We start from the raw sequence: 22529 nt of genomic DNA, 5'->3' as shown, positions 1-22529 counted from the left end.
AATGGTGAGAGATGGAACTCGCAGGTACATGGGAACGCGTGGAGAGTCTGTATGGGAAACCATACAGCTCCCGGCCCGCTCGGCTCCTGTAAAGGTCAATCTTTGTTCTTGGCTGACCCAGCGGCTTAGGCATATGCAGTTTCTGCAGACCTCTGTAAGAACACTGAAGAAATTCGTAAGAATTTAACGGTTGGACCTGGTGATCTCAAAGGTCTTTCCCAACCTAAATGACTCCGTGGCGCTAGCGTGGATGCCCTCACAGCTCACCGTGAGGACACGGAGCTCTGGGCTTCCGAAGCACCATCACGCAGGTTGGAAGGAACCCATAAGGCGGCAGCAAGCACCTGCAAAAGTCAAGGTATCTTTTAAAAACACGCGGAGGCCAAGTGCCAGAGGCTGCCACGCTGCCATCTGCTCCAACCATTCCAGAATCCTGCTCAAAAACTTGTTTCCACCCTGCTCGTTTTTACGCATCCGCAGCCCGAAAAACTTATGGTCCAATCAGGCAGAGGGGTTTAAAAAAAAAAAAAAAAAAAAAAGTAAAAACCCCCGCGAGCACGTCGCAGAGCGGTCCCACCGCACGCGTCCTGCGCCCCGCTGCCCGGGTGCGGGGGACACCTGAGACGCCCCCCGCTGCCCTGTGTCCGCTGGGCGGGACGAGCACCCCGAGGCTGCCCGCAGCGGGGCCGGGGCCGGTGCTGGCGGGGGGCGGCCCGGCGCTGGGGGGGGGCAGCAGGAAGCGGGGCCGGTGCCCGCCCCCCCGCGGCGGCGGCCGGAAGCGCGTGCGGCGGCGGGTCCCCGCCGGGGCGGCGACGCTGGGCCGGGGAGGCCGGGACCGACGTGGCCGGCCGGGGGAGGCGGAGCCGAGGGGCCGCGGGCGGGGCAGGCCCGCGCCGAGCGGCGGCTGGATGGCAGCGGCGGCCCGGGGCACGGTAACGGTGGTCCGCGGGCGGGGGTCGCTGGGCTGCCGCGGCTCGGGAGCCGCTGGAGCGGGGGGGCGGGTTCGGGCCGGCCGCGGGGCGGGTTCGGGCCGGTGGTGCCGGGTCCCGGCTGCCCGCGGCGCGGCCCCGGTTAGCGGGGGGCCGTGCCCGGGGCTGGGAGCCCGGCCCGGCGGGACGCGGCACCGAGAGTTTCGGAAGCGGTTCCGCCGGCGGGACGGTGCTGCGGGAGGGTCTGGGCGGCGGGGGCTGCCCCGCTCCCTGTGTCCCCCCCCGGGAACCGGCCCGGGGGCTCTACCGGCCCGGGGGGTGCGCGAAGGGGGGTCGTCACCCCCTCGCCCCCCGGCTCCGCAGATCTGCGTTTGCTTCGCTCAGCATTGCCCGGGCCGTCCCGCCGGCCGCCGCGGTGGCAGAAACAATGGGAAAATGGCCGGGGGGGCCGGGGGGGGCTGGGGGGGGCTGCCGCGGCGAGTGGGCTGGTAGCCCGGGGGGGTGCGCCATTGCCCGCGCCGCACACCGGCCTCTCCCTCCCGGCTGGGACGGGGGGGCGGTCACGGGCTGCCCAACGGCGGCAGCGTGCAGCGGGTCAGGGCTGTGACCGCCCCCCCGGCAGCTCCGGTGATGCCCGGGCTCCGCCGGGGGCTGCGCCCCCCCCCCCCCCCCCGCGCTGCGCGGAGCCGCCCCTCCCCCTGCGGAGCGGGGAGCGCCGGGGTCGGGGCCCGCCGGGCAGCGCGTGCCCGAAGGGGGGGCACGGGGGGACAGGGGAGGGGCCGGGGTGTCGGGGACCTTCTGTGCCCTGCCCGGGCCAGGGCTTCCCGCAGAACTCGGCGCTCGCACGGGGCTAATGGAGGGAGGTGGCTCGTGGAGATTTTCTGGCTGGAAATACGCTTCCTCTCTGGAAAATAACTTTTTTCCATTCCATGCAGTACTCTTTTGCAACTGTAAGACCAGGCAGCTGGCTTCCAGGGAGAACAACTTTTTTTTAAAAGCCTTTTCTTTTTTTTTTTTTTTCTTTTTCCCCCAACACATCTGAAATGTCATTGCCATGAGCAATTGTGCTGCGACGGGTGATGAAGCTGTGTGGTCTGGGAGGGGAGGAGGCGGGTTGCTACAGGAATCCTCGTCGTGTCAATATTTTATTTTTTTCTTTTCCAATACGTTTTTTGCCCTTGGCATTTTAAGTTTTGTCCATGTTTTCTCAGGGCACTGCCTGCTACTGAGGCGCCCAGCGAGGTAGCCTGGGGGCTCCCCCGGCGGAGGGCAGGAGCTCTTCTGGTCGGTGGGCAGCCTCCCCCTGCCCCTGCTCAGGGGGGGCTTAATGGCAAATTCTCACTTGTTTGTTCTTCCTGAGCCTGGGAAGGGTCCTGAGGCCGTGGCAGAAGGAGCTGAGCAGACCGGCAGACCTGTCTCCTGAATGCTCGGCTCCCTGACCTGCGCGGGACAGCGGGGCTCTGGAGGGTGCTGCCAGTGGTGACGGTGCCGCATGGCCGGGAGCTGTGGTCCCAAAGTGTCCTCATCGTCAGAACTGATGAGTAAATGATGCGCTGCCTGTTCCTCTCTCAGCATGTTCTTAAATAGGTCATGTACCCTTCCTGGGAAAAACAGCTCTCTCTAAATCTGGTTATGCTTCTGCCTCGTAGTGACCACAGACTTCTCTGAGAAACCTGGCGGTGCTTTCTCTAGCTTTCTCTAGGACTTTCTCAAGACCTCTCCAGGGTTCCTAAAACAGATGCTGGTGTCTAAAATTAGGGGTAGGTAAAGACTCATCTGCAGCTGTAGTCGCAAGGTACTATTTTCTCTCTTGAGCACTTTTTTTTTTTTTTCTTTTCCCTAGGACTACATCTTGACTGCTTCTTCCCCTTCAATATTTCTCTTAGGAGCAGCTGGTTTGAATTTGCAGACTTTAGAAACATTAAGTAAACTCAGTGTCTCATGAGGAGCATGTACTAACGAGACAGAGAAGCAAAGGGGCTGTAGAGATTAAAAGGGCATTTCTTTGAGCAAGTGGTTGTGATATGTCAAGAGGCAGCAAATGCTGGGAATATGCTCTAGGTGATTAGCTGGGCACAAAGATCGGTTCAGGTGTGTCCTGCGTGATGCACTGAGTTCCTCGTAGATGTTTTATGAGCATCAGGCATTGGTTGCGTGAGGTATGGGGATGTTCTTGAGCCACAAGGTAGTAATGTTCAGGCAGCACTGCTGTAACGAAATGCAGTGGCTTTCCCTGGTGGGATTAACAAGAAGAGACAGACCTGTGGGCCACCGAAAGCTGACGGACACTGGTGTGTTAGGGGAATTGTTTTTCTGCCCAGTTATTGTCCACCAGTGTGCCTTTTTTGGAGGAACCTGGGCTGTCTCTTGCTGCTGGAAGGACTGAAACCGGGTGTGCAGCCTGTTCTCAGAGCCCTGGAACATGCCCTTTGCCCTGTCTGCTACTGGCTTTCTCCTGGATTTCTGTCACTTTATTCTGAGGGCCCTTTCTGGGGTGCCTTAGGGCAGATGTGGCTGTGAGCGTGGAGGGCGAGATGGAAGAAACGGACCTGCTGGGCTCGTTGCAGTGATTACTTTCCAGACTGATTCTCAGAAGCGGTGATGCCCGTGTGGCAGAAGAGCCAGTCTGTGCCACGTCCCTCATTGCTGATGCTGCAGAGAGCAGTCGTTTTGCTGCCTGTTGATGCCAAACCGGCACAGAGTTAACTGCTCGGAGACGAATTTTGTCTTTAAGCAGCAAAGTATATTTTTCGTGTGACGCTGGGGAGCTAGCTGATTTGCAGCCGGAAAGCTAGCTCCCAAGTTTTCAGTGAAAAGTTAGGTGATTTATACGGTTTTGTGAGAGGTTACACATCTTCACATGCATATTCATTTGATTTTGACACCCAATCATTCCATTCGTAATAGGTGGGATCTAGGTGGAATAGACCTTTTAATTTTCTTGTTCAGTGATTTCCTGACTTGATGTTCTCCTTATCTCCTTCAGGTACCCACCTTATCCTTCTAATTATTCAGAGTACATGCCTTTCTCAACACAAACAGCATCACCCAGAGCATTGTACCAAACTCATCCTTACTAACCTTACTAATTTTTTTTTTAAGACCTTGTTTTATTTCACTGTGTTGCCTCTTCATAGGCATGTGGTGGTTGTATAAATCCCTTTTTTTTTTTTTTTTTCTTTCCCCTCTCCGTTCTTTGCGAAGAAGCGGTTCCTCAGTCATTTTCTAGTCTAATTTTGTCATAACAGGAGAGGATGTCCGTCAGGCCCTCTAGGGTTGGAAGGGGTGCCCGTCTTTTTGAAGCAGGGAATTATGTAAGTGCAGGTTGTTGTGCAGCAGCCAGCGAGCAGAGGGAGGGCTGCGGCTGGTGTCGCCTGCCTGAAGAGTCCTGTCACCAACCTGTGCCGATGCCTGTGTGGCTGGTGGCTTCAGCCTGCATGGGTGCTTGGGACAGAAGAATTTGGTCAGTTAGGGGACCGCTGACACTTTAAGAGCTCCTGTCTTTTTTGTGGTTTTGTGGTTTGGTTTGTTTTTCTTCTCAAGGAGAAATTTGGGGGGATTCTGTGGCACAGTTGTACCATAGCTGTGGTGGCTGTTTGCATAGCTGTGGGGGGAGCCAGGAGGTCTGGCAGCGTTGCAGGCACGTTCACCTGGTGGAGCTGGGCTGGGGGCAGCATCTCTGCCCCATCAGGCTCTCCTCGCGCTTGTTACTGGCTCTCCAGAGCATCAGCTCAGTGCCTGAGTTGAGCTGGTGCGTGGAGTGCTGTGAGAGATGAGTGTCCCTTGCTGCTGCCCCTGCTTTGGCACCGTGGTAAATTTGTTTCTTTCATATCCAGGCTGAATCTTGTTTACCGTTTGAGCTGATGCTACAGCGTGGAAGAAGAGTTCAGCACTTTCCCCTTTTCTTGTGACTTTCAACATACGCAGACTGTTCTGTTCCCTCTAGGGTTATCTTTTTATGATACACACCCAGGCCCTTCAGTCGTTTTTTCCAGGTCATGCTTTCTACACTGTCTCTGTTTCTTTCCCCGGCCATGTCTCTGATTTTTGCATCTGTTTTATGAAGAAGAGTATGTTGGCTGGGTGCGGTCTGTTGGCTGAAGTCTCATCTGTGTGGAGTGGAGTAGAATCACTGCTGCTGTGTCGCACCTACAACGGAGCTACTAATACGTCCCAGGCTGTCAGTTGTTTACTTTATAGTGACAGAAGCCTGCTGGCTTGGAATTAATTTCTGAATCAATGTAACGCACGTATACTTTTTTTTTTGTGGCACATTGGAGTTACTGTTTTGTCATGTCCATGTGCCTTTTTTTTTTTTTTTTTTTTCTTTTACCCTGTAGTATACTGTTTCATACTGATCTTTACTGAAATTGGTTTGATAGTATGCTATAGGTAGGTCAAGGGTTCCTGCAGCCAGATCAAAATCCTGCAATAAGATGCCACAAAATCCTGAGCTGGTTTGAACTTGCTATGTTGAAGGTTTTTTTTGTTTTGTTTTTTTTTTAGGAAAAAAAAAAAGTGATGGGTTTTGTATAGGTCAGTAGAGTTTACACTTGATCAAATGTTACCTTGCTACAGAAAGTTTTAGTGGTTCTTGCACAGCTTGCCCAGCCAGTGTCTTCATCAGTTCCTTCTTGCATCCCCCTGCTCCTGATCTCCATGGTCACTGTGCTCTCCTTCATGGGAGCCATGGGATCCTGTCCTTTAATTTTCGTTGATTGCTCACTGCAGCTGGGCCTTCCTCCTGCAGTGATTTAGTTCAGGGACTGAAATTGGAAAAGGGCCAAACCTTTAAAAAAAAATTGTTTTCCCTGCTAGTTTGTTCTGACCCGGCTCAGTCATGGAGTCAGGTTTAAGCATGGGGAGGGGGTGCTTCATGGGGGGGTGGGGGACAAGGGGCAGCAGCGTCCTTTCCAGCTGCAGTGAGCCCTTAGATTGGTTCTGACACCCAGAATTTTGTTTTGGTAATTTCAGGCTCCTTTCTGTCTGGCTGTTACTTAATGCTTTGCTATCTTTATCACTTTCTTATCTTATAGGTCACTACAAACTGATCATTTAACTTGATCAAGAGTCTTTCAGAGGATTGAAGTTACTGGTCTGTAACTTCTTAAGTCTTCTGCCACCTTTTTTTTTCCTTTTTATCAAGGTAGGTGAAGCATGATGCTTCTCCAGCCTTCTGTGGCCTTCCCGTATTCCTGTAAATTTTCAAAGATGGTCCCTAACGCTTCAGAGATGACTTTGACTGGTTTCTTATGTGCTTTCAGGGGAATGCTGCTATTCCCTTTCAATCTACAGCTGCTCTGTGAACATTTCTTAAGCCGTTCTTTTCTAACCCGCTCTTTCCTCCCATTTCCAAATTAATTTTGCTTGTCGTATTTCACTTTTTCTTCTGGATTACTTCAGCCTTTGCATCATTTGCTTTCCTTTCCTGTTTGCCAACGAGAGCGTAATTCTTTCTTTTCCTCTTCTAACACATCTGCTTCTCTCTGGTTTTCTTGTGACTGAAGAGTTCTTAGTAACGGTGGTGCTGATTTTGACTAAGAGACCATCTAACCCAGTATCCTTCTAGGAAAAAATAAAAATAGGACAAGTATATATATTTTCCAACTTCTTCCAGCCTCCAGCTCCTTTCCCATAAGTGGGTTTCCTGAGTCTGATGGGAGCTGTCTGACCGTGAACAGTCAGTAGGTTTGTCCTTGTAGTACTTGTCCTGTCTTTTGTTGAATCCATATCAAATTTTCGATTGTTTTCGGAGGAGTACAGCCACACAGGTTACCTGCTGATGAAGAGTCACGTCAGTTTGTTTGGAAGCTGACCCTCTCGGGCTTCATGTGATGGCTGTATTAGCACTTCTGTCATTAGAACTGGTGAACAATCTACCCTATTCACCATCCTTACACCACTCATGATTTCATGGTTTGGTTGCCTGTCTAGCATCCTGATTTGTGACATGGATGCTGTTCCATGGTGAAGAGAAGACTTACCTGGGAAGCATCTCTGGTCAGTACTTTTCTCTGAAGCCTCGGGACAGTGAAGGGCAAGGACAAGGGTGCTCGGAGTCCTTGTCCAGCCCACCTGAGGGGAGATGCTGAAAGCCAGGCTCTTTCACAAGATGTCTCGTGCAGTTTCATACACTCGATGCTAAACAGCCTCTCTGTCCTTTAGTGCTCTGTTGAAATCAGAGAGAGTTTCAGGTGTTCCTTAGAGGGGTACATACCTGTGCTGTGGTGCTGAGGGAGGGGATGGTGTCCCCAAAGCCCTTCCCCCGCGGTGGTGGGAGGGGCTCTTGGGCACACTCTCAGAACCGCTCTCCCTGCTCTTTTCAGAGGTTGGCCAGCCTGGCTGAGACCACTTAGCGATGACAAAACAAAAGCTTCTGCTTGATGGGACGCTTTCCTTGTTTCTGATCGTGGCCTGTGAGGCTCAGCAGCTCCCGAGGAGTCATGTCGCTGCTAGCTCTGGTCCTCTGTGCGAGAAGGAGCCCGAGTCCTGGGGAAGCCTTTTCAGCAGCGAGCGGCTGGATGCCTGGGTCTGTTCCCTCATCGGTTCGCTCATGGTGGGGCTGAGTGGGGTCTTCCCCTTGCTGGTGATCCCATTTGAGACGGGAGCCGCTCTGCGATCAGAAGGTAAGCCTGCTACCCGCGTTGGCCCTTCTGAGGCCAGAAGTCCTGGGTTGTGACTGAACGGCACAGGGATGAGCTGTGCCTTGTCATGGAAATACCGGCCTCTAAACCAGTCCATTTCTGGTGCTTTAGGCTGTACCTGCTGATGTGGTAGGGAGCCTTCGGACAAATGCAAGCCCTGCATGGAGCGTGTACAAAGGATGTTGTTTGTTTAGCATCCTCCTTGGTCTAGGACCCTCCCACACTCGCCTGTCCCAGCCAAGTGGTGCAAGGGCTTTATTTTGCACTCTGGCTATTTGTTTTGTGCTCTCTCCTTTGAAAGCTTGCTTTGCAGATGCTTCCAGTTCAGATCTCTCTGTGCAAAATCTCAGCTGGAGATGTTTTGGCTCCCAACTGAGTTGTGATCAGGTTTTGTGTTTTTTTTTTTTTTTTTTTTTTTTAAGCTGGATCACGCCGTTTGAAGCAGTTGCTGAGTTTTGCAATTGGTGGACTGCTGGGGAACGTGTTCCTGCACCTGCTTCCCGAAGCCTGGGCCTACACATGCAGCGCAACAACAGGTATGGAGGCCCCTCTGCCTGGAGCAGTTTGTGCTGTCCCTGCTGCTACAGGGTTTGAGCCCGTTCCGTCTTGAAAACACAAAAGACCAGCCAGGCTGGGTCATCCCCAAAACTGGTCTAGGGTGGTATTCTCTTTCAAAGAATGTGTAAAAGCAAATGCCTAAGGAAGGACGTAAGAACAATAAAAACACATGTAATGCTTCATCTTTGTTCCTTGCAGTCCTCCAAAGATTTTGGGGTTGGAGGCTTCCTGAGTTGGCCATGGTTTCTTTACATTTAGTAACTTGCAGTGGATTTTTTGTCTATCAACTTTTCCTGTCTTGCCTTGGACTCCTGTAAATTTCTGTTGATTTTCCTTTGTCCTTTCTGTAAGGAAAGGGAATGCTTCTTCAACCTGGTGGGAAGTTAGGAATGTGTTTGTGGTCTGGTACATGGATGTATGCACCGTCTCAGGTGGGGGTTCTGCCCCATCAGACATATTTTGTCTATGAATCTGTCCCTATAACAGTGTTACCTCTTGAGTCTCTTTCTTGGAACTAACTGGGGCCCTTCTGCTGGGTACATTGATTTGTGGGAGGCCAAATGTCTTGCCCTCTCAGTCTTTGCTCGAGGAGAAGTCATGGAAAATTGTCCATAGAGCCGTGACCAAGGTGGCGGTAGGGGGATGGGGAGCAAAAGAAAATGCAGGTGGGAGAAATCTGTGTTTGCCAGTGAGCTAAAGTCGGGATGGAGTTTGTGGTACCTCCCTCACCCCTCTGACAGCCAGGGTTGTTGAAATCTGTAATGATTGTATGTATCTCTCTGCTTCAGCAAGCTGATAGCGTAGGAGGCAAGTGCTACTGCATCCCACCTGTTGAGAAACCAGGAAATCATTTCCCTGCTGAAAATGTGAGGGAGCAAAAAGGATGCCCTGGGTTTCCCAGGCTTCCTTGCACCCATGTCCTGGGATTTCAGATCTGCTGGGCCTTTGGTTTTCTTCTTCCTCACGACTCTAGCACTGCCAGCAAAACCTGCTGTCCTTCCCTGCCCCCCCCCCCCCCCCCCCCCCCCCCCTCCTTTCTACAGTGGTTCCCAACTGACTTGCCTTCTTGCTCTAGCTTGTTTGCTTCTGCCAGGCTGTCCTGGAGCGTAAAGGTTTCCTTGACCCGCGTAAGCCCCATTAGAGTCATTCTGTTCTGCTGCTGCAATGCAATCTTCATTTCTGCAGCCAGGCTGAATGGATGATTATCTCACAAGCTTGGCTGTAATTGAAAAGAAAGTTTATAGCTGTGGGCTTAATAACTTGCCCAGGTGTGGCAGAAGGGGGAAGGTGAGTCTGTAGCTCTGCTAATGGCAGATTTCATGTCAGGGCTTGCTGCTCAGTAGATGCAGCTGCAGGATTTTTGTTGATGTAATCTCTTGCTTGCCTCTGGAGCTCAGGGAAAATCCCAGTATTGTCAGGAAATATGCTGGATTGCACTACTGAAGCAAAAACAGTGGGGGCCCTCGCTCTGTGAGTACCCTGAAATGAGGATATCAGTTAGATCAAGAATGAGCGAGTTAAACTAATTTGCCTTGAGATGTGTTTGCTCCATATTCCTTGTAGGAGGTTTCCCCATTGTCTCGTTTCTTGCCTTTTTTTTTTTTTTTTTTCTTGGAACTGCTGGTTAAACTGTCTGGAGCAGGGTGGGTTCACATGTGGGAAACACTTGATAGCGACGTGACAATTATTCTTTCATCCCTTAGGAGAAGGGCAGAGCTTTCAGCAGCAGAAGCTTCTGGGCCTCTGGGTGATCATTGGTTTCCTGACCTTCCTGGTGCTAGAGAAGATCTTCCTGGAGAAAGAGGAGGAGTGCCCCAGGGTGGTAAGTTAGCAGCCAGAGGGGAGGGAGTGCTGTTGTGTTTGCAGCACTGTGCTAAATGCCTCATCTGCCCTACCTGATAGGCTCAGCAAGTGATCCTGGAGCTGTGAGTAGCTTGTCAGTGCCCTTTGGGAGCTTTTTGCCACTTCTTTGACACCGGCTGTAGAAGGTGTTTCATCTCCAGGCTTTGGGTTTGTGGTGTTAACTGAGATTTCTCACCTCTGAGCTGCTTTTGTTCTTGATGTGTAGAAGAGAGCTCCCCTTTTCTGGGGACTGGGCGCTGGAGCGCTCTGCAGCTGGGGCTTTTGCTCAGGTAAGCTTGGAGGGATGGCAGCTTGCTGATGCACGTTCTGCTGAGCCGTCATAAGTCATTCCCCTTCTGAGTCCTCAGCCAGGACAAAGAGCAGCCTTCTCTGGAAGGTGTTCCTCACTGCCCACCCTTCCTGGGTACGACCTGCACCAGGCATGTCTTTGGGTAGCTTTGTGGGGGTTTTGCGAAGGGGTTTATGGCTGGCCAGGGAATGGTAAGCATTGGTTCAGAGGAGTCACCCAGCTGCAAAGGGGCAATGCAGGCAGGTACCAGAAGGTAGGTTCCCCAAGGCAGAGGAGAGCAACTGGTCCTCGGACATCTGCACAGCTCCTGGCAGCAGCTCCTGTACACCCTTCAGTTCTTGCTGTGCCATGGCTTTTGAGAGGTGAAACTGCAGTTCAGGCACTGCCTAAGAGCAATTAGCTGTTACTTCGACTCAATGTGAGACTTTAAAGTCTGAAAGGAACTTAATCTTTTCATTTACAGAGAGAATGAAGTCAGACATAAACGTTTTGTTGTTTGGAAGCTGACAATCCCAGCTATTGAATAGTTCTCTAGACTTAGTTATTCCGATGCACTGGGGAGAGCAAGCCTCCTTGTTCCCCCATCCCCTGCCCAGGTGAGTTGTATTTCTCTGGGCAGCAGCTGCCAGCAGGAGTGGCAGGCTCAGTCCCACGTCTTTCCAGTGGGACCTGGCTCATGCCAAGGGCACATGACTCCATTTCCTCCTCTGTCTTTCTACTTTCCTTCTCTTGGTGATTGGGGAAGTCTTTGTTCATGTTCCTCACAGTGCAGATATCAGAATGCTCTCTGAAATTGGTCTCGTTTCTGGCAGTTGGTTATTAAACTGGTGTACCAAAGCTGCTGATTTGTAAAGACAAAAGGATTCAGGGTGAGGACTGGATTTCTGACCATGATTCATGCTCATTCATCACTGACAAAAAAGGCAGTAACAAGTTGTTTTCCCCAAATTTAGGGCTGTGATGCCAAAGCACCAGCTGGAAAGATTCCCAATGGAAGTGGCTATCCCCTGCGGAAGGTGGCAGGCCAGTCCCAAAAAGCAGGAACAAATTCAACTCAGTGTAATGGCTCTTCTCTCCACTCTTGTCCAACAGACAACAGAATCAAGGTAAGAGACCCACAAACTGACCTTCACATCTTATGTTTTCGGGACACATCTAAAATTCAGTCAGGAGTTGTCTGTGGAAAGAACTGTGCCTGAGTGGGGAACCCGGTGTCTGAGTGAGTTGTGCTTAATCTTGCTCTGTCAAAGTGTCTGCCCAGGTCACAGCAGGGAGGACGCAGCAGACTTGGAGAAAATCTGCACTGCAGCTTATGCAAAAGAGGCAAAGTCACTATTGTGAAGGCTTAAGTCTGATGATGTGTGTTTTGGCTGACTTGTGAGACCAGAGTACAGTACTTTTACATTTTGTTACACTTCTCTTACAGTTATTATGTTGTCATTTGCTGAAATTGTTGTGCCGTGATTTCTCTGTTCTCTGGTGTCTGTTTTGTACCAAGTGTGAGCTGTGGGTTTCCTTGCTTTGTACCAACTGTGAGCTGTGCGTTTCCTTTTAAGGCACCTTTTGGAAGTATTTTGAGTGTTGAAGCGGTCCCCTCTAAAACTTAGAAGTTAGGTTTTTCTCAAATGAGCAGTTTATCTGCTGCCAGAAAGGGCTTCTTGTCTACTTCTGCCTCCAAACCTGTGTTTCCCATCACTTCCTTTGCACTGGACCTCATCTGACCCTGCAGTGAGCCTATTCAAGGAGCTAAACAGGCAAAGAATTTTTTTTTTCCACCCGTAGGTTCATTTCTCTCCTAACTTCTTGAATCGGCTTGGTGTGTAGGCAGGCAGCCTGTAGTGCTGGGGTAAGGGAGATCAGCCAGCCCATAGGACTGGAGGTGGAGGAGGGGAAAGGAGTGCTGTGGCGCTGGGCAGTGGCTAACCTTTAAATTGGCTTTGCTTTCAGTTTTGTGTTCTTGTCTCTGCACTGCGGAAACCCTCGTCTGGGTGGACTTTACAAGCAAGAGAGTAAACGACCACTTTGGCGAAGGAGGACCTGTAATTTGAGTTTGAAATGTGCGAGATTGTAGGAGAGTAACTATGAACAGAACGTGTGGTTGCGTGAACTAGCCCACACGTGGCTATGTGGTCAGTCAGAGGCTCTTCAGTCTTTCTGTTTTAGATCTGTTTGGCTGTAAGTTTATAGCTCTTACCACGCAACGTGAAAGATATGCTGAGGTCACTGGGTATTTTTCGTACGTCACACTCGTGTAATGTGTGCAGAACACTGCACAAACTGCAAGGTGCTGCAGTGATGTTTCTAGAGGTGATAGTGGTGAAGAAACCAATATTACTGGGTTATGAAACATTGTGCCATTATTTCAGAAAGGTTTATACAATGAACTGCGGACTTACGGAATGGTTAGTCTACCACTGATTTCAATTAGAAATGTAACGCTGATGGGGGACGCCATTGCACAGGGTCTGATCCTAATGTAGAAAATAATAATGTAATTAGTGCTAGTTGATGTGATCTTAAGGAAGATAAATTCTCATCATCCAGACATTTTTTCCCTGCCTTTTATTTGGTCATGATTGTTTGGTAAAGGTAACGACACTGACAGATGTATATACAACATAACTTTCTCCACATTCAGATAAAACTAGTACTGTATGAAAACAGCTTTGCTAATATTAGCTGTCTTAAAAATCAGGTATTCTATGTTATCAGCAAGGACTGGGTTAATGCAGCTCCCCTCAATTCTGTTCACTGGCGGTTTATGATTTTTCTGAGTGATTATTTATAAAACCAGTATATCTTCACACTTCCAGATACTACTATGTTACTTAAATGGCACATCGTGACTACATGAGGTCAGTGATACCAGCTGAACTGAGTAACTTGATCAAAAGAGCTGAATTTTTAACATGTTTTGATAAGTGCAATTAATAAGGAATAGATGAAGAAAGAATGCAGATTATATGTACTAGATAGGGACAGTTTTTTGGAAGTCAGTGCCTTGGAAAAAGGATGAGAGTCACAGCAGGAAATTGTTTGAACACATTCTTCCATCACGATGCTGCAGGCAGGCGGGTGGGTGAGTAGGAAATAGTGTGTAAGAGAAGAGGCAGGTGTTCCTCTTTCTGTATAGCAGTAATGGCATGGCTGGCTGACTCTTTCCAGTAGTGTTATTCACAATACCCCAAATACTACTGATCATTTGTAAAGGGCTCAGAAAAGAGCTGAAAGAATTATTTTAGGTTTGCAGTACATAAGAAGTGGTTTTCTTTGGTCTTTAGCTCTGTAGATGTGATGGATCAGGGGTGACTTAGAGTACACAAATAGCCAGGCAAGAGGCGTGACCAAATCTGAATAGTTAAAGCTGTACTAAACGGTAGCAGAGTAGAAATCAAAGACAACTCTGTAACGGAGGGTAACTTGCCAGTGGATCGACTTGCCTTAGACATACCAGAGTCTTCGTCACTTGTGGGCTTTAAGCTGTGGCTTAAGCTGCTCTCTACAAAGTGCACTGTAGGTTAAGAAACAGTAGGCTTTGTGCAGAAATGGAAGGAGATTCTTTCAGTTGCATTCTGTAGAAGGTCTAGACAACCATGAAGAGCCCTTCTAGCTTTAAAATCCTAACACGTCTGTTCAGTCTTGTAGTAAGGGTGTTGTCAATATGTATGAAATAGAAATTACTGAGTTAATGGGTGTAGTTGTAACTTTCTACCTTACGAGCATATTTTTATAGTCTTTCTGGTAGGGGGGAAATTACCAAAGCTACCAAGATATTCCTGTGTTGTTAGCCTGTTTCCTTCAGCAGCAACATAAGCAGTCATTCCATTTGCCTGTCCACCTGTTCTGCCCTTCATCCTTCATTTTCAGTAATTTTTGAACCCATAATTAATTTTACTGGAGTTAAGAGAGGGTAGACGTCTTGAGGGTAGTCACATTTCTGCAAGTTCCATAAAAATCAGCATGGTGGCGGAGGAGGAATGCAAACTAATGCCTTGTTGAAAAACTCGGGCAGAACTTAGATGCTGCTTGGCATCCGCCTGGCTGGCAGGTCGGCGGGTGGTCTCGCTGCCCGTGCCTGCTGGGGAGGGGGCTGTGCCTGCTGGGGAGGGGGCTGTCGGGTGGGGAAGGGGTGTGCAGGGAAACGGCACCGCTGCAAGCAAGCGAAGTAGGTGCTCACAAAAGAAAGAGAAAGCCATAGCGAGCCAGTCTGCTTTGGTTCCCCTGTTCACTCAGTAACCCCCTTTTTTTTTTTCCCAGAAAACAAAAAGGAAAAGATACTATTTCAATAAACAAAGCCACCCTTCAGGGCTTAATTAGTAAGCTGTAATCAGTCGTCCTTTGTACATATATATTAGAACTTTACTCTTTGGCTGCTGCTGTAATAATTTGTCCTAGCTTGAAAACTGCAGGTGGGAGGCTTCCTTTGCACCTGAACGTGGTTCTCTCCTGCATTGCAGCCTTTATTCCCTCAACAAGTAGAAACATTGTAGAGTACTTTTGCCTTGCTTATTCTTTTTTTTTTTATTTTCCCCTGTGGCACATGGGGTCCTTGCTGCTTTGTAGAAGTATGTTTCATTGCACAGTGACATTAATTCTGAAGCATGAACATAAACACTTCATCTGGCTGTGCTCTTTATGAGCAATGAGAACATCCTATTAGGAATTCACAGAATGTGAATGTCAGAGGCTCATAACTGTCAAACCAACCCAATTTATTTCTGCGCACTCCAAGGTTTTCCTTCTTTCAGTGACAGCTTTTGCCCAAGCCACCAACAAAAAAAAAACCCTCCTAATGTTTTAATCATGAAGTCTATTTTTTCCCTATATGGTGGCATGGGAAAGCATTTTTGTGTAAAACTTCAGTGAATAATTATTACTAGCCTGTGGGGAAAAGACAATCACATAAAATCCCAACATGAAAAGGAGAAATTTTAGACAGTCATATTTGGCTGAAGATGAGGAATGAGAAGTAAAACTGCTGCGTTTGTGGGTCTGCCGGTGCGCATCCCTTTGTGTTCCCCTTACAGCACCATGCAGGGAACTTCTGCATTCATTGTAGACATGTTACCCAGATTATTACTTAGACATGATCTGTAGTTAGGCTTTGCTTAATTCTTTATTTTCGTTTTTAATCACTAATGCAATTTAGAAAGTTTAGAGCCCATAAAGATGTCCTGAAATTGTGCAGTAGGAGAGAGAGAGGCTTGACAGAAAGCCCCACCTGAGCTGTGGCTTACAGATGGCAGGAAGAAAGGAGAGATGCCCCAAGTGGAGTTTGATAGGAACAGGGAAGAGCAGAAAACCAAAAAGGGGTCATGAAACCCATCAGCGCTTGTGTTTTTCCAGCTGAACTTTGGCATCTGATGCTATGGTGAGTGAAGGGTTAATACCTCACACTTTATAGACAGCCTCTCCGCTCACTGGATGCTGCCCAATATCTGGAGTTAATGTATGCCAACTCAGAGACAGCCTGATGTATTGGCTAACACCTGGTTTGATAATAATTTACACTGCAGTGCAGTATCTCAGGACTCACATGCAGTAGTTGGTTAAATATGATGGAAAAACCCCAACAAACCCAAACCAAAAAACCTGTGAGCAAAAGAGCTGGAGTGGTACCCTCATAAATTGCTTTTGGTCAAATACTTAGAATTTGTCTGGAAATGACCGTGGTTAGCATAATTAGGGAAGTGTTATGTGGAGATGGACTTGTGAGGAAGGAAGCTGCTTTATGCTTATAATTTTAAGAAGTGTGTTTATGTGCAAAGGCGTATGCGTGCTGTATAACCTTCTAGTGGGTGGGTTTTTGGTGACTGTTGTTACTATCTTCTCTTTTTATTCTTTAAGGGAAAGCAAACACACAAGCACTTTTAGTACAATGCTTGAAGATTTTTTTAGTTATAAAAAGCGATTTCAGCAACATTTGTTTTGTTGCGTTGTTTTTGCCAGCTTTTGAAGAGGAGATATTTAACAGTTGGATATTGAAGTACATGGCTGGGAAACAAGGTCAGGTCATGTTTGAAGCCAGTCACCTGTGTAAATTAGTCAGTGTTACCTAAAATTGGTTTGATTTAGAATCAGATATATTCTTGCATTTTGGCTTTCCTCTTTTTCCTTTTCTCTTTTTGTGTTTCTAGAGCTCTTTGTCACTTGGGTAAGGCTATTATCCTAACCTCGGGCAATACGTGTCTACCCTAAAACTTACTTTACTCTAAAACTGAACATTTTAATTTGTAGCTGAGCACTGACATAGTTTAAGATCTTTACCAGAAGTGCCATGTCCTGACCTTTCCCATCTGGTTGTGACTCCTTAGTAACCTGTGTCTAAGCTGTGTGTTTTCTTTTATCTTGTTAGAGCTCCTCCTTTATCAGGGGCTCTTCCTTCTCTTTGCAGATTAGCGGATACCTCAATCTGCTGGCCAACACCATTGATAACTTCACGCACGGCCTGGCAGTAGCAGCCAGCTTCCTGGTTAGCAGAAAGGTACGGTTTCTGTCACCAGCTGTGCACTGAAATGGAGAGCCCTGCTCTTAAGGATGATGCCACGTGCAAAAAAAGCCAAAGATGTGAGGAGTTCCTTCCTGTTCTTGGGAAGCTTCTGAGAAAATGGAGACTACAGTCAAAGGCAACCCTCTCCTGACTCTGATTCAGAGCTTCTTCAAACTTGGGACATGTTAATCATTTGTACAGTGTTAGGGGGAGGGTTAGCTCATCTACACTTTTGTTGAATAGTTCTAAACTCTTGAGTAACAAGTTTTAACTGGGAGAAAGGGGCCTTGACACGCTGATGGAAGTCTTGTCTCTCAGAGCTGGAGGACTGGTTCCTAATCGCCTTCTCTCTTCCACTGCAGGTTGGTTTCCTAACCACAATGGCCATTCTCCTGCACGAAATCCCACATGAGGTGAGAGGGCTTTGTATCCTGCCATCCTGAGGGATTACAGCTTCATCTGCTAAGAGGAGGGCTGGGTCCGATTAACATTTTCCTGTCCCTTTAGAAGCTGCTCCCTCCGGGAGTCTGACAACATGGAAAGCTAGAAAGAGTCTTGAAGCACTGGTCTTGTTATGGAAAGCCTTTGTGACTGGGAACGTTCATGTTCATTAACTGTCAGCTCTTGGTTTTCTTAGGTTGGAGACTTTGCAATCCTACTTCGGGCTGGCTTTGACCGCTGGAGTGCGGCCAAGATGCAGCTTTCCACAGCTCTGGGGGGGATTCTAGGAGCCTGCTTTGCAATATGTGCTCAATCACCAAAAGGAGCAGGTAAGGCTTCCTGGGACCCCCGTCGGAATAGGGGAGGGGGTTATTGTTCTTGTGTGCATATCTTCTTTCCCTTCTCTGTTCTCTCCCGTGGCTTTGTCTCGGTAATAAGAAAAGCTTTTTGTGTTTGTGCAGGGGAAACAGTAGCCTGGATCCTCCCTTTCACTTCTGGAGGATTTCTGTATATTGCCTTGGTAAATGTTGTGCCTGATCTCCTGGAGGAAAAGAATCCTTGGTAAGTTCTGCAGCAATTCTTACTGCCAGGGAGCAGGGATAGAGCCCTTCCCCCTGCCCGTTCTGGAAGGACGAGAGTGCCAGCTTTCCAGATCCCGTGGGCAAGGCTGGAACCTAGGTGGGCTGCTGCGTTAGCTGTTGCGTTGGGGGGATGAGAAAGACCCCGTGAAACAGAAGAACCTTCAGCTGGGTCAGTCACAGAGGTTGGGCTGGCGCAGCGTGTGGCGTGACCAGCAGGAACAGGTTGCTCAGAAACGTGGCCCATGGGGTGACTCGCTCCCCAGGCTGTCTTGTCAGCTTCTGGTGGATACTGGTCTAGGGGCCATTACTGGTCTAGGGGCTGTCTGAACCAGGGTGAGGGTTGTGTGTGTCTGATAACTACACGTGAACCTTCCTTCACATCCTTCTCTCATCTTTTGTTGACCCTGTCCATTACTTGGGCTTCTGCCATCTCCCTTTGGCAGCTAGTTTGCATAGTTTGACTGCACCGTGTGAAATGATGCTTCTTACTATTTGTTTTTTAGCCTCTTGCTTATTAATTTTGATTAACTGTTGCTGTGTTGCTGTCTGAGTAGAAAATAATAGTTTTATTTTCTGTATCATTCTGCATTTCATAGTCTGTTATTGCATCCCACCTCAGTCATCTCTCCCATCTCGGTCATCGTATACACTGGTATATGTATTCTGGTCTATTTGGCCTCCCCTCAGCTGTGTTATTCTAGTTTCTTGCAGCCTGATTAAGGCTGTAGCAGGTCCAAATCCAGCTGTACCACAGTAAAGGCCCTCTCAGACCTGGCTGGCAGAGCTGCCCCTGAACATTCCCTCCAATTTCAGTTGTAATGAGACAAGTGACATCAATAGTTTAAATAAGAAGCCTTGGCTCACCTAGTTCATTTTGATGGTAACGGTTAAGCGCTCAAAAACCAGCTCCACAGTTATATCTGAGAGGCAGGAACTTCTGGTGGAGAAATGTTAGTGACCAGTTGGGAGCTGGCTTTTGGGTTGGTCACCTCTTGTGCTGGCAAAGTATGCAGAGGCGCTGGGTACGTGGCTACTTCAGTCCAGCATAAACCTGAGATGGTGCTAAAAGAATAGCAAAATTAAGCGGGTTTTTTTTTTTCTTCTATTTTTGTAACTGTAGTTGTTAGCTGGATGAGATCCCAAAAGTATCTGTGAACGTGCTGCAGAGGTGCTGGTCCCTGGTGAGAGAAGGGACAGGAGACGCCGGGGTAGCTGCGTGACTGAGTCAGCTTTACATTGAGTTTGAAACCTGAGGTTGGGCCTTGCAGCTGAGTGGAAACAAATAACATGCCAGATGATAGACAACTTCTTTGCTTGGGGTGCTGGGAAGGAGTCGTCTTAGCTGTGTTAGTGACTTCATACCGCTGTTGTGTTCTCCTTGTGGTAGATTTGGAAGGGCAGAGAACAAACCATGTGTGAGCCTCTACACTGCTGCCTGTTGGGATTGGTCTGGGGCTCCTCCTAATTTTGCTGTTTCTTTCCCAGGAACTCCCTGCAGCAGATTCTGCTCCTGTGCACAGGCATTACAGTCATGGTGCTACTCTCGCTCACAACGGAGTGACCTCTGCGCAGACCTCAGGATGCCTCCCAGAGCCTCCCCAGTGATTCTAAGCTGTTACAAAGCAATAAGGAACACTAATGTTACTTCCTATGTGTGTGCGTGCAGACCTGGCTGCTAGTGTGAGAAGCAGGTGAGAAAGAGATCTGGGTGTGCAGGACTTCATTCCCTGGCTCTCCTATCCCTGGCTGTTCAACAACCACGTTACGTCTCTGGGACCTAGAGATGACCTGCGTCGCATTGTTTTGTATAGTAAGGAAGCAGAGTAGAACTACTAAATGGGATCTTTTATAGATCAATACAATGTAAAGATGTAAAAAAATGAAAAACTATATATGAAAAAATATATAGTGATTTATATTGTTCCTTTCAAACAGAAGATCTCAAGGCTTTTCTGTGTACTACATGCAGAAGTAACTGCAGCTGTTTTAGAGCTGTAGGGATGCATTCCTGAATTACTCCGTAAAAGGCTGAAAGAATGTGTGCTCTCAAAATGTAAATTTATAAAGGAGGCTGCCTGTAGACAACCTGCAACCGTTACCTTAGGAAGTTAACGTACATTACGTTTTTCTGTTCCTCAGCAGAAAGGTATGTTCTCTTAGTACAGTTCCCAACTCGCGTAACCCCTTTATTGCCGTTATATTCCCAGAATACATATACTCCAGAACCTTACCGTAATTATATACGGTGACATATTTCTTTTCATGGGTAGCAGAGTGAAATGCATCTCACCTGTTGGTCTGTAGGCTGTAGCAGATCTGTTAACTGAGAAGCCACTGCCTATGGGTTGTTTCACAGTGAGCTTCTCACTTCGCTGAGAGTACGCCACGTGTGAATAACACTGCAGTCTCTTGCCATGTTGCATCTAAACTGTTGCAATTCCACTACATCTTCTCCCAGAAAATACTATGAAACAGTTAATGAAATGGAGAATGGTAGTCGTCATGGAAGGTGACCTTATATACTAGGATGAACCTAGGCTTTTCATTGCTTTCTTTTTTACCAAATCCACTAGGTTCCACTCAGGGGTTTGTGTATTTATTTCTTTTTCATGACTATACATGTGTGCATGTACAATTTGTGTAGAAACTCAAACTGGGATGCACCTACTGTTAGGCTGCTCATCTTCAGAAATGCAGGAATAGTTTTTTCCGTGCTAGTATATTAAGACGTACAGTCATGAGCTGTTTTCTTGATTGTTATTACAGTGCCTGGCACACTGTTCCTATAATTAATATTAATGATTCCTAATTTACAGTCAGAACATAGCCTCCGCTTTTCCTGCAACAGAATAATAATTTATTGATTTGATTTTGCTTGAAATACCATCCTATTTCAAAGTCATTTTTCCCTGAGAGATCCAGGTGTGTGGTGGTGTGCAGACACAGAGACCCAGGCATTTCAGTGTGTTAGCTGTTTGAGCAATGGCTAAACTACTGGTTGTAAAAAGTTCTACATCTGTGTGTGTGGCATGTCCTGGGCTGCAAAGCTGAGGGAAGATGCAGGAGAGTGCTGGGAGTGAAACCGAATAGGAAGCCTCATCTCATTCCTTATTTCACAGCTCCATACTAAATAGCACTGCTTTCACATTTTAGGAACAGCTTCTTACTACATGAGCCATGTGAGAAATATGTTACCTAATTTAGAAAGTAGTAAAGCTCTTCTAAGTACTGTGAAAGTGATGATTAATGCAATAGTTGTAGCCAGCCTTTTCAATGCTCAGTAAAGCTTCTTTCTTCCCCTGCTGTTCAGAGTAGAAAAGAAGTCGGCAGGACTGAGAGCCGTAGGAGGGCTGGTCACAGTGAACGGTGTCCGTGCAGGCTGCTCCTCCCTCCTGTAACTATTCTATAGCTGCGTTAATCCCCACCTTTAGCAGGCTGCTGAGATGATATATGGCATTGAAAAACACTGAAAGGAACAGCTGCAGTTAGAGGCATGCTTGATTCTAAGAAATGATGGAAGCTTTTAGTAAAATGGGTGGTAAGACAGTGCTGCTGAGAGCAGCATTAACATCCTCGGTGTGTATGGCCCCTGCCCAGTCTGCTGTCGTGGCTGCGGGGAGTAAGGTCACAGTACAGGATAAGCATTCTTCCATGTAGCTGAATTAGTTCTAGTCCTGCAGATTAAGAAGGAAATAGGCTATGCAGCAACAGGGAAAATAAACTGAAGTCTTGTCCAAGATCCCTGCTTGTTCTAAGTACAAAACTTTGTAAGTGTATTTCTTACACCTGGAGGCGTTAAACAAAAAGTGTTAGAACAACAAGTGTATACATAAAACTATGTTATTTGGCTCTGTTTTCCTCGATCAACTCAAGTGGTGCAATTTTATACTACTCCTTGAACGACTCCTGTATGTGCATGTGTGATTTAATATTAATATATTTCTGTAGTGCATTAAACACTTCCATTCATTTATCCCCCATTCTGCCTTCAAGCTAGAGTCTGTATCCCACCCATTTACCCATACCCTTCTCATGTCAAGGCCATCTGTAGGGGACCAGCTGGAAAAATAACCTTGACACCAAGGAAAGCTCAGAAGGGGGCGAACAACAGCAGATGAAATTCGTTTAGGGAATAGGGGGTGGAGATCCTCTGAGCCTGTCCAAGTAAGGTCTCAAACACTTGAGGAATATCTCAAACACTCACAAGATCAAGTGAACATTTACTTCGTATGACCTGGAAGAGGAGCTAAAGACTGGTAAGAGGGAGCAGCCTGCCGAAGGGTGAGTAATGGCCCCAGGAGCATCAGCATCAGCAGATCTCTGTGACAACTGGGGGGAAGGTAAATGTGCAGGGAGAGATCGTGACCACCAACTCTGTTCAAGACCAGAAGGACTTGTCCCCCTGCCGCCTGTAAGGCACATGTGTGCTTATTTACATGGCAAGTGAGGCTGATTGAAGTACGAGGTGGTCCACATTGGAGGATAAGAATAAGAGGAAGGCCAGTGCCATTTTGGGGATAGGAATAAAGGAAGAAGGGACTTGTGGATGAGCGCTCCTACGAGAAGTACCCCATGCTGGCAGGCCTGATGCCTGACCTAGGACTGGTGTTCTCTTTCTCTCTCTCGTAATGCAAGGTGTAAAACTTCATACACGTCGCAAGTGATAAGCGCTTGCTGCCCAGTTGCTTACCAATGAGCCTAACTATGGAATAAAAGCCTTTGTTTGCCTGTGGA

General features: G+C 47.9%; 1 protein-coding gene across 4 annotated transcripts; it reads left to right on the top strand.

Annotated features, from left to right (window-relative positions):
• The first annotated feature begins 814 nt into the window (after nt 1-814).
• Nucleotides 815-22529, top strand: SLC39A13 (solute carrier family 39 member 13). Of its 4 annotated transcripts, XM_037394945.1 has the most exons (11): nt 871-932; nt 2290-2470; nt 7256-7555; nt 7996-8109; nt 9835-9953; nt 11237-11389; nt 16639-16767; nt 17136-17186; nt 17411-17543; nt 17676-17775; nt 19281-22529. In XM_037394945.1, the coding sequence occupies exons 3-11, from the start codon at nt 7288-7290 to the stop codon at nt 19354-19356; spliced, it is 1143 nt and encodes a 380-aa protein (XP_037250842.1). In that variant the 5' UTR covers nt 871-932; nt 2290-2470; nt 7256-7287; the 3' UTR covers nt 19357-22529. The 4 variants fall into 4 exon arrangements, with proteins under 4 accessions (XP_037250841.1, XP_037250844.1, XP_037250842.1 ...); XM_037394944.1 differs by lacking the exon at nt 2290-2470 and having other exon boundaries at nt 815-932; XM_037394947.1 differs by lacking the exon at nt 2290-2470 and having other exon boundaries at nt 816-932; nt 16678-16767.

The sequence above is a fragment of the Falco rusticolus genome, chromosome 7 (genome assembly GCF_015220075.1).
Source record: "Falco rusticolus isolate bFalRus1 chromosome 7, bFalRus1.pri, whole genome shotgun sequence".
Taxonomy (NCBI): Eukaryota; Metazoa; Chordata; class Aves; order Falconiformes; family Falconidae; genus Falco; species Falco rusticolus.
Note: the sequence above shows the minus strand (reverse complement) of the source record. Positions and strands in the feature narration are given on the sequence as shown.

Bases quoted from the DNA above. Each gene is read 5' to 3' on its own strand.
- SLC39A13 (XM_037394944.1), top strand. From the start codon at position 7,288: ATGACAAAACAAAAGCTTCTGCTTGATGGGACGCTTTCCTTGTTTCTG. The intron at 8,110-9,834 runs GTATGGAGGCCC...TTCATCCCTTAG, and splicing joins CACATGCAGCGCAACAACAG to GAGAAGGGCAGAGCTTTCAG. The intron at 17,776-19,280 runs GTAAGTTCTGCA...TTTCTTTCCCAG, and splicing joins CTGGAGGAAAAGAATCCTTG to GAACTCCCTGCAGCAGATTC.